We start from the raw sequence: 18313 nt of genomic DNA on the forward strand, positions 1-18313 counted from the left end.
ATTGCTGCATCTGCCTGATTTTTTAAAGGTGTGTATTATTCTGTAGCTTCCCAGTAGTGTTCTTTCTGAACATTCAAATTTTGATTGAAGTACCTATGTTGTAGCATCAAAATGCTATTTTTCCAAGCCCTTCTAAAAACACATGACCTGACGCAGGTTTCTGCATGATGATGTTGCTGCATATAAACCCCCTAGTGCACCTAATGTGCATTTTCTTGACAAAGCCAAGTATTTTTTGAGAATTGTGTGCGACAGATCTTCCAAATTAGTTATATTCCTGTAACCCCCTAACTGGCACAGTGGCTGATCAACATACTGCTATGGACGCAATTTTAATCGGGATCGAAAAATCACATAGTAACACAAACAAACTAACTTATCTAGGCACCAGTAGACCAGTAACTCCCATGTATGGTGATGTAAAATTACTGTTTTTGTCAGTCTGGCAACTTTGATGAGAGCATAGCTGGATGTATCGGCTTCAGCTCCCAGTCTGTTAGGGCTTTCTGACGGCAAGGTGAAGCAGTGAAAATATTCCAAATGTAGCGTACACTGTAAGGGATACTTTGCCGATTTTCAACCAACTTTGTATCAAAACAGTGTGGGTAATGTGTGTAAAAGAAGTGTGGTAAACTTCCTTCCAGCCTCTCACTGCACATCTCCCTTTATTGGGGGTTTGATTTCCCTCAAGAAGTGACAGTTGACTGTTCAAGGAGATGGAGGGTTTAGTAGAGGCATTTTTTTTTAATTATTTTCCTGTGTTCTTGTTTATAACAGTTAGGTCTGAGTGCTCAGTTTACTTGTTACTATGTGACTGGATTACTGACGTACAGAGGCTGTTTGTCCCTACCTATGTTCTGTTCAAATCTTAGCAACCTACACTAAACTTACCACAATTAGTCTAAGAAAGTAATGACATCTTAACTGAAACATAACACCAGACTTTAAAACTAATGCTGTCTCTATGGAAACAGACACTTTGAAGCAACTTTGTGTCACCAGTTAAAGCAAGAAGTATTTTTGTCACATCTCTGTCTCAGATACTTAATGCTGAGTCGCGACATAGCTGCTGTGACCTTCCCTGGGACTGTCTGCTCAAACAGACATTCAGAAGTGAATCATTTGCTGCTGCACTTCCTCTTAAGGTTGAAAATCTTTAATCACGTTGCACTTGTGGCACATAAGGATGCTTCAAGAGGTGTAACATACTCAAATGTTTAATGTTTAATGGAGCCGTACAATGAAAAGATGAGACCTTGATACATTATCATCTACTCAGTCTCAGTTAAGGAGTTGAGGATGGATCATTGTACAATAGGCAAGACATTTCAATTAATTTCAAGTGGCGAGAAAGAGAGGATGCAGCGACAGGGTAAACAAAAGAAACATTCTGCTGTCTTGTTAAATTTAGCTCTTTAATGACGCTCTTTCATTCATGTACACACACTAGACACACATGGGCAGACGATTTACAGATGGCAGTGGAGGCATGTCATAATGGGAAATCATTTGTTCACCCTATTCTCAAATCGTTTCCAAATGAACTTGTCATTTTAAAAATTGGCCCAGTATATAAAGTTGTCATTTTACAAATTGTTTTTTTGTCAATGAATAAGGAGTGTGAGGAGTGGTTATGACAGCCGAGACAGTACATACTGATGCAATGAAAATAGAAAACGAGAACAAGGCTTGTTTTAATTCAGTTTCAAAAAAAGTCATTTTCCTCTCCGGGCAAAAGTCTTTCTTTGTTTTGCTCTTTTTTTTCTCTGCAGCACATTTTACTAAACTAATTTTTTGTGTGCTAATCTGGAGTCAGCAGCAGTGTACTGTATTAGACTCTCTGCATACACAATGAGATTTTGTTTTTTTCAGCAACACTCTCTGTCAGATCATTACATTACAGTATACTCACTTCCCTCACAAGCACCAGATGGCCCCAGCCCAGGCTTCTACCATTTGTTTATATTACAACAAATCAATTTAAAGCACAGCTCTTGCCAACCCATTTAACTGGAGAATTGACGCTTGTTGTCAACCACCATTATGACAGTGTAGGTGTTAATTTCATTCATTTAGCAAACATTCTTTGCTTAGCTTCTAATGCACAGGAGTTCTTTCATGACCTTGAAAGAATGCACAGGGATTTGTGTCATTGGGAAATAAATGAATACAGTGTGTGCATATGATTAAAGGATACAGGCGCTGTTTTTATAAACCAAGTGATGGAACACAAGTTCTTTTCCTGCACTTTTAAGCTCTTCTTCGAAACTTTAAAGCTCCATGAATACTTAAATAATTCTGTATATTTTAGCACTGCAGGGGCCAACAAAGTAAAAAGCCTCTTCAATGTTTAAAGGTTTAAGGTTTTATCTATCTGACTGCCTGCCTGTCTGCCTGCCTGCCTGCCTGTCTGCCTGTCTGTCTGTCTGTGCCCCCTTACATCCACACATCCCTGTTTTCACATGTCAAATGCCACGCCAATGGCCAATACTGTGACCATTTATAACCCTTCTTTTGATGTGTATATATACACAAGTGTAATTGTGCTATAAATAAGATGTTCCTTCAAGGTGTAAGAAATCCAATTTATTCCTTCCCTCAGAGCCCCGACAGGAAGTGGCTTATCTTTGATGGCCCAGTGGATGCTGTGTGGATCGAGAATATGAACACGGTGCTCGATGACAACAAGAAGCTGTGTCTGATGAGCGGCGAGATCATTCAGATGTCACCGCAGATGAGCCTCATCTTTGAACCCATGGACCTGGAAGTGGCATCGCCGGCCACGGTGAGAAGCACCTTTACTCGAATTAAGGGTTTCATAACAGTGTATCCTGCTTTTCCGTTTTGCAGCAGTGATGGTTTCCAGTCACTGGATATAGCTGACGATGGATCACTTGCTGTTCTTATTTACACAGATGAAATTTTTCTTACTGTTTCCAACATTTTTCTGTTATGTACCCACACAGTGTAGAGTCACAAAAGGCAAAACCGTACAAGATATTTATGGATTTTATCTATTCCATGGCTTTTTATTTGCAGATCACATTTAGTCTTTGTTGAATCTTAATTCAGATGGGTGTAATGGAAGCTATTAAGCTCAGACAGTCACAAGTTCTCTTATTGTATTTTTTGATTGACTGCTGTTTGAAAATATCTACATAGATTCAACAATTCCAGGACTTCATGTCTTGGCCAAGTGAAATTACGTTCATCTTTTTTGCTGTTTTTGCTCCTTTCAATACCCAATTGAGGCATGTAACATGTAAATTGGCAAAAACAATCTTTTTGTGAAATTTCATTTGGTGATTTCCACCATCTCTTCACCATGTCTACTTCCCTTTGCAGCTATGCGCTAAGCCCATAGTCTTACCAGCTACTTCTTTTTACCAGCCAATGATGACATTTACCAGGAGGGCACAGTGCTTTGGATGTGTTTGCCGTTGTGCCGGAACTTTTGCAGATATTTCGAAATATCCAGCACAGACTCTTTGATAAATGCAGTCAATCGTCAGACTTTGCTCTTAGTTGCAATGCATAGATGCCTTGAGAGAAAACCTTTGCATCTCCCTGGCTATAGTTTTTCTTATTAACAAACTCCTATTTTTGATTCTCTAAAGCCTGGCATCTGTTCTGTCATAATGCTCAATGCAGAGACATCAACATTTGCCATCACAACTTTGTGCCTTTTGTGCACCGTTGATTTTTCTTTCCCCGTTTTTCTTTAATTTTCATCTCTTTTGCTTTTTGTCTATGACAGTTATTTGTCTCCCTTTATGTCCGTACTGTTCTTTTTCCTCTCCTATCGTATCTGCACGTCTCTGGGCTAGAGCTCGTACATTATGTCCTCACTCATCTCTGCTCATCTTTCTTCTTTGTTCTGACTTAACCTGCACTCCTTCCTGAAGCTATTCCTTGAGTGGGACGTGGAGCTATGGGATCTCATTACAATGCTTCTCTTTAGGAAAACATTGTTATATAGTCATCAGGTATCCAATAGACATGATATCAAATATGCAACACACACCCATATACAGCATTTACCACTGTAAAGGACATGACAACTATATCGATCCATAAATGTTACCATGTTTGGTTTGAATTGGGAACATAGCACTTCTAATATGCTCAGCAGCACTGCACTGCATGTCCACACATAGTTTACAATACTGCATCCTCTATTTTGCTGATAATTTTCCTTTTGTAATTCTGGGTACTGTTCAGATAGTTTTACTCATTAGTAAAGTTTTATACTGCATTAGGAATAATATTTTTCATTTATTATTATGTGAAGTACCACTGTTTGAGATGTGTGTTTTCAGATGTGATATACTCTGTATTCGTGGCAGGTCTCTCGCTGTGGGATGATCTACATGGAGCCGCATATGCTTGGCTGGCGGCCCCTTCTGCTGTCCTGGCTCAATACTCTGCCGGCCACAGTCAGTGCAGCGCATAAAGAACTCATCACTGCCCTTTTTGACCGCATATTGCCGGCCTGCCTCCAGCTCATTCGCAAGGCCACCAAGGTGCTGAGCCGTCCTCAGGAAATACAGTTTATGGTCTAGCTTTTTACTCAAAGGGGATTTTTTTCACTCTACATCTGCAAAAATGCATAAATATGACAGCGATATTTGTATATATCTTCCGGCGTGTTTTAACACAGTGTGTAATTTCTATAGCTAGGGGTCTCTCAATAGAAACTTTGATGAAGTTGTGAAGTAGTGTGGAATTTTGGGAGTTGTTGTCTCCATTGTTTAACAACCACCAAAATCGATCTAGCTAGCTCAAAGCTCATGTTCATTTTTCACAATTTGAACTTTGAACTGTGTTAAAAGTCCTAAAAAACAAACTAGTTTATGTTCATCTATTCTGTTTTTTTAATAACATAAAATCTTGTGATCATCATTCACTCACAAATATTTTCCAACTTCAACTCAATGTGTCATTTCAAATTTGTTGCCGATGTGGCAGCTGGTTGGACTTGTTTTTTCAGACGTGGTGGACATAATTTGTATAGAAATGTGTAATTTTTTGTTGTAATCTGTAACTTACTGATTTGTTTATAAAAGTCCTTCAAATATAATATGTGACTGGTTTCAGCAGTAGGAATAATTGTCTGGTGCATTGTCTGCTGATGTTGTGCTGCGTGTTGTGTCGGTATACCAGTTGCTGTAAATGCTTGGTTGCCGTCAAACGAGCATTGTTAACTGTCAAGAGAATGAACAACGCTCAGGTTAAAGTTCATAAGTTACAAACTAATGTGTTCAGTTTACCACTACCATTTACCAGAAATACGAGCACATTCAATGAGAGTGCTCTTTTAGCTCATTCATGCACAACACTGATGTTATGCCATTTCATTCAGCTAACGTAATGTTAACTCGCTAACTTAGCATTAGATGAGTCAACTACTTGCACAACTACTGTAGCTGATGTTATGTGGTGAATTCAATCAAGGGGTTGCCTCGAGGGGTAGTGTACCCCCGACAGTTAGAGCAACTAGAGGGGGTAAAGGGGATATGACGCCATTAGATTAGATTAGATTAGATTAGATTAGATTAGATTAGATAGATTCAACTTTATTGTCATTGCACGTCACAAGTACAGAGCAACGAAATGCAGATTGCATCTAACCAGAAGTACATTAGTGGTAATAAAACGGGTATATAACATAGGTCAAGTTGTTTTTGGACATTTTAATGCTGTAATATTGCACATTACATCTTTGAGAAGCAAAGTTTTAGGCTTTTTAAAATAGTTTTGCTAGATTGCCAAGTTTAGTCAGCTGTACAAACTTTTTTATTGACTTCTGAGTCTAACAGTATATTCAGACATCTCTTCTTATCGAGTTTTAAATGTGTGTTGTTTCTTTTTGCTTTCAGGAGCTGTCTCCGACCTCTGACACCAATCTAGTCAAGTCCCTGATGAATCTGATGGACTGTATGATGGATGAGTTTCATGATGAAGCAAAGATGAAGAGCATGAATGAAAAAGATATTTGCTCCTGGTTAGAGGTTTGTGTACACACCCACCACTGCTATTGCAGTTAATTATTATTGATAGTATGATCACTAACAATAATTAGATATTAATTGAAATATGTAAACCAACAAGTGCCTGCAGCATCATAAAAACAGCATGTTGTGTTATCAGACAGCATTATGTAGTTACTGTGGACTCTCAGCCCTACAAGAAGTTTTCACAGTGCAGCCCAATGTCCTAAAAGCAATCCACCACATATAATATCCACTTCCCACTCTCACTAGCCTCAACACAAATATGCCTCTGTTTCATGAAATCTGAAGTATTAAATGTCTGCTTGCATGATGCAACATGCAGCTTTCTTTCCAATCCAGTCCACAAGAGCTTAGAAACACCAAGCCGACATCTAACACCTCCAAGACAAACCGATGTGTCACTTCACATTTCATCACATCGTCATGTTGTTTAAAAGTTGCACTTGAACACACTGTAAAGTGTCTAAAGTTGACCAGCACGTTGTGTTCTGTGCTTTGGTGAGAGGACATAACTATTAAGTAGTCTGTCTTTTTCCTCCAAATAACATTGCAGTTAAATAAGCAAAACAAACTATCCAATTTTCATGCCGCTGTGAATCTGAATAAACAGCTTTGTCATATTGTCAGGATACAAATTGAGAATATGACGGATGAAACACAAAAGATGCAACTGGCACTGTCAAGTTTTGTTGGGCCTTTCATTGATGTTATAATCCTGTGGTTTTGATAGCGGAAGAAGAAATACATGGTGAGGCCAAAAGAGAAACTACACTAATAGAGTAAAAATCAGAGGTTTGCTAGACTGAAAGGCAATCAGTGAATGAAAGCTGCTTTCTATCATGATGGGGACTGACAAGCCAATGGTGCCAGGTACACTGCAAAACTACAGGGGACATACCCGAGCATGATCCAAAGAAGGCTTACAAAACTTTACAACACACTGATAGTCCAATAACAGCAATTCTGCCCAAGTTTATTTAATATAAAAGTAAGGAGGGGTAAACTTTTTTGCTTGTATTTTTCTTATTTACCAGTTTCCAAATTGTGCAAATGCATAATTTACAAACAGCTAGAGCAAATGCTGCTGCAAATTTCACGAAATTGTCATGTTGTGAGGTATCAGACTACGGTCTGAAGTACAAATATTCGAAAGGGAAGCTTGGACACATTCCTATTATCTGTGGCTTGATTGTGTTATTTTCAGCTTGATTCAGACTGCTGTTACCTCTACATTCTTACATCAAAGCAATGAGTTCACAGCTCAAGTTGTGAACTGAAAACAAAAGAATGAACCTTGGCATTGGCCCTTGTGGTACCCGTTGCTTTGCTCCCCAAACGCACATCCAAAAAAAATGATTTCTTTGAGCAAACGGTAAACTCAGATACAGTGTACACCAAAGAGCCTGCCTTTTTCTTTTTACACACACACTGTCCCACTCTGCCTCCACACAGGCCCACAAAGAGTGGAAAAGTTTTAGCAGATGAGCCCTTTCCTCTGCCCCCTGCCTGAGTTCCAATTGATTTTTTTTGCCTCTGAATCTTGTCTTTTTGAAAGCACTGCTATTATCCCCCTGTGGCACGCTGCACTGATGAATGCCTTTCAACCCTCTCTCCCATGTTTCTCAGCCAGTCATTATCAAAGTGTTGAATTAATCAGCCTTTTAACAGCAGGAGCTATCACGAGGCAGCTAAGCCTCATGATAGGCCATTTCCAATTCCTACAGTATTCCTGCTGTTTTTTCCAACAAAGACATCTCTCCTCTGTGGATTCTGGTGTTTGTCTCAGAAAGTAAGCTGTACATTGGTTGAAGCATTTACGTGGTTAACTTACATTTTAATCAATTCAGTAAGTTCAAGCCCTGTATGTGCAGTGAGATTTTTGACTGCAAACTCTCTCTGCACAGGGATTTTTAATGTTTGACTTTGATTACAGTTGGATTGTATCTATGTAGTTTCTTACTTACATATTTCACCGTACAAACACCGTCTTGAAAATGATTCAGTTCATTTTTTGGGTTATGGTCCACAGGTGAGTACTGTAGAAAATGATGAAACATGAGGAAATAAGGGGTTGGCTGTGGCTCAGGAGGTAGAGCGGGTTGTCTGCTAATTGGAAAGAGACTGTGCCATCAGTGTGTGGATGTTTAACGAAGTAGCAGGTGGCGCGTTGTTTGGTAGCCTCAACCAACAGTGTATGAATTTGTGTGTGAATGGGTGAATGTGACAAGTAGTGTAAAAGCGCTTTGATTGGTCACAAGACTACAAAGTGAACTACATAAAATAAACCAAGGAAATACAAAAAATGCAGCTGGAAAGGAAGTGATGCTTTATGATGTATATCATAAAACATTTAAGTATGATTTAGAGATACAATTTTGATGGACTGGCGCTATACTTAAGTGCTTTTATTTTATGACAGTTAACTTAAAGGTATTCTATGCAGGATTGTTGGCTATGGCTTGTAAACATTTGCCAGTGAAAGTAAAAGTCGACCCTAGATTAACTCTCGTTTGGTGATTCATCTCTCTATATTTGCGGGGGGGTTTTCGGCGCTGTCTCTCTTGGATGCCTGCTGCTTACAGTCTGGCACCTGGTTGCTACCTTTTTATTAAGACCTCACTGTCGGGGTACACGCCCATAAACGTCCAAAACACAGAAAATAAGAAAAAATAGAATAAAATCCAAGAAGAGGGCAGAGTCTCTTTAGAAAATACGCAGCCACACATTTCTAGTGGTTTATAAGTGATGATTGAGAGGGATTGCTTCTGAGTCTATACATTTTGTTTTTGGGAAAATCTTGTAGAGTATATCTTAAGTCTTCGTTAAAGGCTCATAAATATGATGCAAGAGCCCAAAAGTGTATGGTATAGCAAGTCATCGTACCATTTAGACTACCTAGAATGAGTAAAAGCATATATTTGTATTCAAATAAAAAATTCAAACGCTATTTCAAAGGTATACTTTACAACCAAAATGATCAGTTACTCACCCTGTGTTACATAAAATCTGTAAAGATGTCTTTGTTTTTTCACATTTGTTTTTTCCCTTTAACCATCAGAATTGAGGGGCTTTTTCAACCATTGCCTTCACAGACCAATTCTCACACATTATGTTCGCAAATCAAAACAAACACTGTGATGGTTGTCCTCTCCTTTTACACAGGGCATTTTTGTGTTCTGCCTGGTATGGTCAGTGGGTGCCAGCTGTGATGATTCGAGCCGGGTCAAGTTTGACACTGTGGTCAGGGAGGTACTGAACGGCCCTTTAAGCGAGGAGACCCGAGCCTGCCACGGCATTCTGGCTACAGTCAAGGCTCCGCCTAAACAGCTCACAGTGCCTCTGCCCACTGAGGAAACAGTCTACCAGTATCGCTTCATTAAAGAGGTAGGGCTGCTCATTGTGCAGCTGAGTTGTGGTTTAACACATTAGGAGTTAAGAATGGCATGAAAACCAAACAGAATACAAGTGGTTATATCATTCAGTGGTTTTGTTAACACCATTGCCACAATGACTGACAACAAACACATAATAGAGCCCCCCACTACATTCTACATCAAGCGCTTGTAGAATAGACAGAGTGAAATACCTGTATTAAATTTTACCTTACCTCAGACAGTGGGGGAAGAGATTCGCTTATTTATTTTTATTTATTTTTTCTTTATGTGACCTTTAGAAAGTGCCGTGCTTCAGTCACTGTCACATGGCTCCACCCGCCTTGACTCTGCTGCCAGTAAATTTTAATTTTTTCATAGCAAAGGAAAAAAAAATACAATCTGCTTTCCCTATATAAGCAGATTTAACATATTCTGTTTTGAAAGAAGAATATTGATAGAAAACAATTTAGAATTTGTTTCAACAAAGATAAACAAAGAAATGTATGGTACATTAATATTTTGAACTGTGTGACATTTCAGTAGTTATGTTACGTTATATTTTGTCAGACTGCATACAAGGTACTTTTGACCAAGATAATTGTGAATTGAAAGTTTCATAAGAAAGTTTGTCAGCACATTGTTTAGGAGTTGTCAATTTTTTTTATCTTACAACTTGATAAGAGGAAAAGAGCTGTTTGGTTTTACAGTAACACAGAAGTCTGACTACACAAAGACTGCTATGGATTTGATTGTTGATACTTTTGTAGGCTATTGATATGAATGAATTCTGAACAAAAGAAAATCATAAGATTAGAGACCTTTTATGTGCAAACATTTGTATTACTTAAGTCTCACAATACAGGCAAATCCATTTGTGTGCCCCATGTTGTCATATGTCCTAACCCTACAGTTAAAGACTAGATATGTTGTGTCCAATGTTATATGGTCCCCTTGGTGTGTTTTGGTTGAGAGGCCTTTAATATCTCAAACGCAACTCTTAATCTTCCCAAATTCCTCTTCAGGGCCCAGGCAGATGGGAGCTATGGACAGATGAGCTAAAGACTGCTCCCCCAATAGGCAAAGACATGCAGTTCAATGAGATCATCGTTCCCACTGAGAACACAGTACGCTACATGGCACTGATGGAGCTCCTCGTCACCCACCAGAAGCCAACCATATTCATCGGCCCCACTGGCACTGGCAAAAGTGTCTACATTACAGTGAGTCAGCTGCAATGTATGATTTTATTAACATAATGCTTGAAAAGCACTGAGGTATTTTACATTTAGTAGAAAGGAATGTGAGGTAAGAACCATCTGCAGCAGGGTGTATTTGGTGTGCAACAGTGTTTGGGTGGGTGGTGTGTGTCAAGTGTCATCTCCATGAATACCAGGACCAAATGTCTCTCAGCAGAACACTGAATTATAACGAGATGATCATTGTTAAAATATTTGATAGCTAGCAGTGTTCTTCTTCCTACATATGCTGTGTTTGCAATGTGGTGTTAGTGCCTTCACTGTCATGAATTGTCAATCAGTGGAATAGTGGGAAACCATCAGCAGGAATGGGAATCTGGTCACCTGTATGCTCATGCATGTGAATCATTGAGCATGTGCACAAGATACAAACAAAACTTTGATTAGTCAATTAAAAGTTTGCCCCACTGTGCTACACACGTTCAAAAACTCCACGGGGTAACTGTAATAAGCATGTGCTAAATTGGTCCCATTTTGTTAAGTTTGTTTGCAGTGTATATACAAGAAGTACACTGGCTTGTTTCTCTGCCTGACTAGTTTAAAAAAATGTCCCAAACCTCAACCTCACAACCATTGTTATTTTTGGTGATTATACACCCATATTTGATACATGTAAATTCATATATATGTGTATTTTTCGTATTTTGTTTTGAGCTCTGTTTTCCTGTTTCCGTCTGTTCTCCAAGGGAGTCAGGGATTGGACTTTAAGCCATTTTTATGAGCAGAATTTTTTTTTTTTTTTTAAATAAAAAACCTGTCTATGCTACCAGTAATATCATTCTGTAGGACGAGTGAGCATTCATTTCCAAGAAGCAGTAAAGTCCCAGCCTCCAAACTGGAGTAAGTGCTCTGAACGCACAGATCATTTGGAAGCAACAAAGCCACAAACACCAGGTGCGAATTGGCCACCTTGGAGGAATACTGAGTATCTCTCAGCAGACCTTCAGCTATTTATATCAAGGACTAATCCCCCCTCCTTCCCTTTGCTTCATTAGTTCATCCATTAGTGTGCTCAAACTTGGGACTCTGGGGTGAATAGAGATCATCTCACTGGGGAGCCTGCCTTGTTCTCCACTTCCTGTCTGTCTGTGTGGTGGAGCAGCTCTGTCCCGTTCCGCAACTAGCAGACCGTGGCTGAATCCCAAATCTGGCAGGAGTGATAAAGGAGCACCAGCACTAAGGACCATAAGAACATGACTGGCATGGTGCCGGCACCAGCGCCATCAGACAGCTGTACACAAGCCTCCTTCACCTGCCCCGTTCTGCTCTTGAGTGAGACAGAGAGAGGCTGTGCTGCTGGTTTATAATTTAGACAAGAGGATGATGATGATGCACCTTGGCTGCACCCTGTGATCATTCATATCACAAGTCCCCCTTAATGATGCAGGTTGTTACTCACATTATTTCACAAGCATGTGTAAGAGCACTGTGTGCATGCTTATGCACATGTGCACAGGGGAAGCTAGAGCACATGCTCTGAACAAACAGTTCATAATAAAAAAAATAGATCAAATGTGGTTTATGTTCTTTGTTCACATAAACAGAGAGGGTTATTTGTCCAAAAGGCCAATTTATCAAAATGGCCTTTCATAAAAGCCTCTTTTAGCTTTTAGTAAAATGCCCTTTTGTAAACCCTCGTGCAAAATCAAAAATTCATTGATTTTACCCTTTTGACCTGCAGCACATTACTTTAGATCGTGTCCTCAGAGGGCAACTAATTCCCTACTTCATTTCAAAGTCATTTTCAGGGATTAACTGCGATCCAGTTTTTATCTAATGAAATACTCACTAAATGCCACATTTAATTAGATTACAAAGCTTATCATAACCATTTGCCAGGATCAAACTGGAAATTATCATTTTATTTGTACTCTACCTGCACAGGCTCTTTGGCATGCTAATTCAGGATAGAGAGTGAAATACTAAAAACATTTCAACCAAATGAGCATTTCCTTTTTATAAGTATGCAGATATCAGCTAAGTCAGTACCTCGATTCAATTTATTCATTGAATTAGATCCATGACATCTCCCAGATCTTTATTGGTCATTTTAGGCGTTCTGTATATCCTATAAAAAGCACACATACAGTGCAAACTTTGTACTGTACAACAACATAGTGTGCACTTCATTAGTAAAGCCAAACTAATTATTCCATTGTTTGTCATACAGAACTTATTTTCAAAGTGTCACTTTTCCTGATTATATCTCTCTGATTGTGCAGTTTGTTGCCATTTTGCATTATTGTGTTGTACATATATAGATATCATAGTGATGACATACAATAAACTTCCATACTATGAGATTTGATGATAATCTATGTTCATATTGCCAATATCTCTTGCCCAGAACTTCCTATTGAATAAGCTGCAGAAGGATGTGTACAGCCCATTATTCATCAACTTTTCAGCCCAGACCACAGCTGCCCAGACCCAAAACATTATTATGTCCAAGCTTGATAAGCGACGCAAAGGAGTGTTCGGCCCCCCATTGGGAAAGAAAATGGTACAGTGTCTTTATTATGTTCATATAATTTTTTATGGTGGTATGACGTGATTTTCCATTTGCAATCATATCCGTAAAGTGAGTCCCTAAAATGTTGGCAGCTGTAAAGATTTGTGGTCCATGTTATATACATTTTATATTGAGATGCATCTGTAAAAAAGTATGCATCTTAATAAAACAGTTAAGTTTTAAATAACATACATTGTAGTTTAGCAGTATTCAGTCTTATTCCAATTATTATATCTCAACAGGTGGTGTTTGTGGATGATGTGAACATGCCAGCCCGGGAGGTTTATGGTGCCCAGCCCCCTGTGGAGCTGCTGCGCCAGTGGTTGGACCACTGGAACTGGTATGACATGAAGGACTGCTCCATGATCAACCTAGTGGACATCCAGGTCATGTGTGCTATGGGACCACCCGGTGAGTGGAAACAGAAGTACACCAAAGTTTAGAAGTGTATTATTACAGTTGTTATACCCAAGCCATGGGTTATTTAGCAAGTGAAGGTTGTTAGGTGGGTTAAAGCTAGGGTAGGTAGAAATCGGATCTGTCCTAAGCCCCTCTCACTAGACACCCACTGGCATATGCATACACTTAACACAATTACCCAGTGTTTTCATACAATGATTTAATTAATCTTATTTCATTGTAGAGATGGACGTAGCTCATTTGCTCAGCCCCTTCTTATCCGTCTCTCTCTCTCTCTCTCTCTCTCTCTCTCTCTCTCTCTCACACTGGTTGTTAGACCACAAATGAGACAAGAATTAACTAGCTAGCAACCCCACAGCCCCTCCGCCTCGCTCCCCACTGCTGCGGACTGCTTTGTCTGCTGGAGAGCCAGCAGCAGTTCCAGTGTTTTGACCATTGGTCAGTGGCTGTAGCAGCCAGCGGGTGGTGTTACAATGGGCTGTTGGCCAGTGGCAGCGTCAGGTGTAATCTGTGTAACGGCAGCAACAGAAAGTTTGCTAAAGCCCAGCATACACTGTACGATTTTTGGCCGGATTTGACACGATTTTTGAGATGCACGACCTGCCGACGTTCGGGCCGGATTTCCGCTTCGCTGTGCGTCTTTTGCTGTGCAGTGTANGTTCGACGTTTCTTCTTCCACCTACCACGACCACTATCAACGAGAGAAACGCTGGCAGGAGATAATATTCCAATATTCTTCAGCTGCCTGGTAAGTTTTTCTGCTCTCATTTTCAAGCAAGCGTAACAAACATACAAACTAGCGCGCTAGACGAGGTACAACACACACACACACACAGAGGGTGCACCCGGCTGTAGCCGGCTTACCTCCAACTCTCGTTGTAAAATGGACAAACCATACAGTCCACGTCTCTCAAGCCATCTGCGAGTCCATATGCGCCGACGCCTCTTCTTTTTGGACGTTTTGGCACACAGTACAGCGCAAATCATCAAAGCAAACCGCTTGTCCTGCTTTGTTGACAACAATGGCACTTCCGGAACAAATCGGAGCTTTCAAATGTATCTTTATTGACAGTTGTCAATGGGCAGGACAGTCAGCAGGGGCCGACGAGCCATTTTCACCCGTACAGTGTGAGCTCTCTGATCGTGCTTGATGATCGGAACGTACAGTGTGAGCACATAAATCGTGAGCTTTGGCCGCACATCGCAGACGATTCACTCGTACAGTGTGAGCTGGTATTAACAACAAGATTTTAAAAATCGTACAGTGTATGCTGGGCTTAATCCAGCAGAGAATTGGGGCTGTCACGTCCCCCATATTTTGGGTGTTTTACTCACTTCATTCAGGTTACTCCGGCTGTCTACTGGGGGTCCATTTCGGAGCTGCTGTCCACTCTCCTCATGGCGAGGTGGTCTGTAGCAGCGGGGAGTGAGGCGGAGGACACACCATGATTTGAGGCGCTAACATTAGCTACTTCAGCTCCATAAATGTGAACATGAAGCTGCAGCTGTGGGCCCTTGGCGCCAGTTATTAGAAGGCTAAACTATGAGCAACATTTTCTCTCCATCTCTGAAACACTTTGCCGATATAGACACGTGTTTTGTTTCGATACTCTCTTTTAGACTCATTTTGAGAAGTGTGTCTTTCTTTTTTTGGGTTGCTGTGCAGTGTAGGCAGTTGTTGGCAATGTATGAATTGCAACTTTCTTTGCAGGAATCTTCATCATTAAATCAGGCTGTCACTAAAGAGACATGCACGCACATCTGTAATAGGAACACTCGCCCTCTGAAATTACCTGTGATTGGCCACAGTCCCCCACCACGGACTGAATTTTCTGAAGCCTGTAAACAGAAGCAAGAGGAGGTGCAGAAGTCTAGTTTTCTCTTAGACCACTTGAATTACAATAAGCTCAGTGTTTATTATGGGATTTTTGCCAAAATAAAACTGCCTACCCTAGCTGTAAGTCAATACGACCCCCTCCTCTCTGTCGCTAAACTGCTGCTGAAGTGCTGTTGAGTCAATGTCGCAAGCCACAAGCTGCTGTTTTGTGAAACTGCTCACTGCCTTAAGGTGCTTACAAACAGCAAGTGTTTACCACCTCCGTTACAACTACCAGTGTAAACACAAAAGCATCCCTGTCCACTGAGGCAGCTGGCAGTGACAGCTGCAAGAGAAAGAGGATGGGTGCCACACTCAGGTGCCCACACAGCTACAGTATCTGCTCCTGATACCTGTGCTGACAGTTGTTTAGCTTTTCTAAGCTGCTGCTGAATATGGCAAACACTGAACCCACGCCAGGGAAACAATGGAGGAGCATTTTTTACAGGTGTCCATGTTTTTTGAATTATATTAAACCTTTTTAGTAATAATGACTTCAACAGAGTTGCTTTATTGTGTTTATACTATAAAATGGCTAGTATAAAACCAACACTGTAAATGTGCCATGTCAACTTGTGTCTCAAACATCACCACACTATAGAACCAGCAGTAAGCACTCAATAGAAAACATCCCCTTAGTGCGCTCTATCGACTCATATCGCCTGGCAATCATGATGAGTTCTGCAAGTTGGTTACACCCTGAGATATGACTGGTTTACCTGTCACTGTAATGAGGTACTGTAGGTCCAGAAAAATGTACATAAATGTTGAATGAGGTTACAACACTTGCAATATGTAGCACTGTACATCAACTCTAAAAAATGCTATGGATGTAGGTCATCTTTTAATACATGTGTGCACTGAAAAAGTATTGTAATAGAAAAAAAGAGTTGAACTATGCAGTCTACCAGTGTAGAAAATTGTCTTTGGCTCATAAACACATAAAACAGACTTATGAATGTACTGAACAAATAGTAACTGTGCACCATAATAAACTCGGCACTGATTATCGTAGCAGAAACACTCAGTTGAATCATACCTATCAGAGGTGTTATCTCTATCAAAGATTGCAGTTTTTCTGTTTTTTTTTATCCTGCTTGTTTAGGTGGAGGGCGGAACCCCATCACACCTCGGTACCTGCGCCACTTCAACATGATTACCATCAACGATTTTGATGAGAAGACCATGTATACAATCTTTTCCAGAATCTCAGATTGGCATTTCTCCATAAGGTAACTATGCAACATGTAATTTCTTATGTGCTCTTTTCCCCAAATTATCACAGAATGGATGCATAGGTGTAGAAATGTCTATAATCAAACCTCAACATGTAACCTCTGAATGACTCCAGCACACACAACTGACCCACAGCTTTTCCCCAACAAGTCCTGGGATAGTTTCCCACCACTTTTGGCAACAGATCGAATTGTAAATTATTACTAACAAAAGATCATTAGGCCCTGATTAGACAGGCTCACTGCACTGCCTTTTTTGTTGAAGGCCACCCTGATCAGGCAGAGTGCTTTTTTATTCAGTTCTGCTGAAAAGCAAACTAGAAGATACCTTAAAATCTGCATTAAAATGGACATGCAGAGGTGAACCTGTTCTGGCTTTGAGTGAGGTTGAGAGGCTGTCCCCAAAAAGATGTGTTCACAGGGAAAAAGAGATTTGTGTGGGTATATGAAACCATCAGACAGAGGAGAAAGCACAGGTAGTACCACCAGCTGATCCAGGAGCTTCACTTGGATGATGGTCGATTCAAGGTTTATTTTAGGATGAGTCAGAGACTGTGAGAGACAGAAAGTAGCTGAAGCGACATTTTGTTCAGATATATGTTGCAGTTTGCCTAGGACTATGATGAAAATGAGCTAAAGTTAGCATAATGCAAACCACTAATGGAGCTCTGTTAACTTGTTACCATCACCATCACAGAAGGCCCGCCTTTCAATGCATTTGATTGGACTGTGGGAAAAAATGCTGATGACGTTGGATGCTTTTTCTGCTTGGAGTTGAAGTTTTTCAACTCAAGGTGGTTAGGGTGCTCCTGGAATAGCACAAGGCACTCAGCAACACAAAAGCAGCAAGCAAAACACTTACCTCTCATTGAAAACAATTACAAAAGACAGCCCCAGGCTGCTTAAGCACACTCTGTCTGATCGTGCCTTAGGCAGCTAAAACGGCAATGTTGTACATAAAGTTAGGAGGATAAATGGAAGTTATTATACAGTTATTCTGTTCATCACTTTCTGTTTCAATAATTAGAGGATTAAAGGTGTTCTTCTTCCCCCACTCTTACTGCACTGCTTCTGTGTTTACCTCAGAGACCACAAGTCCTAAAGCAATCAAATCTGTTGGAAAGGTTTCAAATCTCCCCAACCACTCCTGCAAACACAAGTATTACTTGCATTTTAACAAGACAGCAATGTCACACTTTGGCAGTTTGGGGCTTTTTGTAAATACATTATTAATGCTAATGATAAAAGAAACATCCTTGATCATATATATTTAATTTATTCATTTTATGAGTGTTTCATTAATGAAACAAAAAATTACAACAATGAATTATTCAGTTTCTTAACTAAGCTGTAGAAAATAATCCAAATGGGATCTCAACAATGAATCAACCATTCCATCTACAGGTTTGCTTTCCCCAAGCCGTTTGCAGCTTTGACCTCTCAGATCGTTAATAGCACCATGTCAGTGTACCGAGAGGCCACCAAGAACCTGCTACCAACCCCCACAAAGTCCCATTACTTGTTCAATCTGCGCGACGTCTCCCGGGTCATTCAGGGCATCTGCCTGTCACGGCCAGAAACTGCAGATGAACCATCTGTCATCAAACGGCTCTGGGTGCATGAGGT

At 40.2% G+C, this 18313-nt stretch overlaps 1 protein-coding gene across 1 annotated transcript in view; it reads left to right on the top strand.

Moving 5' to 3' along the window:
- dnah7 (dynein, axonemal, heavy chain 7) overlaps positions 1-18313 on the top strand; it is a 95092-nt gene that overhangs the window by 40544 nt on the left and 36235 nt on the right. The window contains exons 32-40 of the mRNA XM_050048073.1: positions 2603-2785; positions 4347-4523; positions 5880-6011; positions 9177-9398; positions 10411-10608; positions 12992-13147; positions 13399-13567; positions 16558-16684; positions 18092-18311. Of these exons, the coding sequence (XP_049904030.1) occupies positions 2603-2785; positions 4347-4523; positions 5880-6011; positions 9177-9398; positions 10411-10608; positions 12992-13147; positions 13399-13567; positions 16558-16684; positions 18092-18311 (1584 nt within the window). The remainder of the gene's footprint in view (positions 1-2602; positions 2786-4346; positions 4524-5879; positions 6012-9176; positions 9399-10410; positions 10609-12991; positions 13148-13398; positions 13568-16557; positions 16685-18091; positions 18312-18313) is intronic.

This window comes from Epinephelus moara, chromosome 7 (assembly GCF_006386435.1).
Source record: "Epinephelus moara isolate mb chromosome 7, YSFRI_EMoa_1.0, whole genome shotgun sequence".
Classification (NCBI taxonomy): Eukaryota; Metazoa; Chordata; class Actinopteri; order Perciformes; family Serranidae; genus Epinephelus; species Epinephelus moara.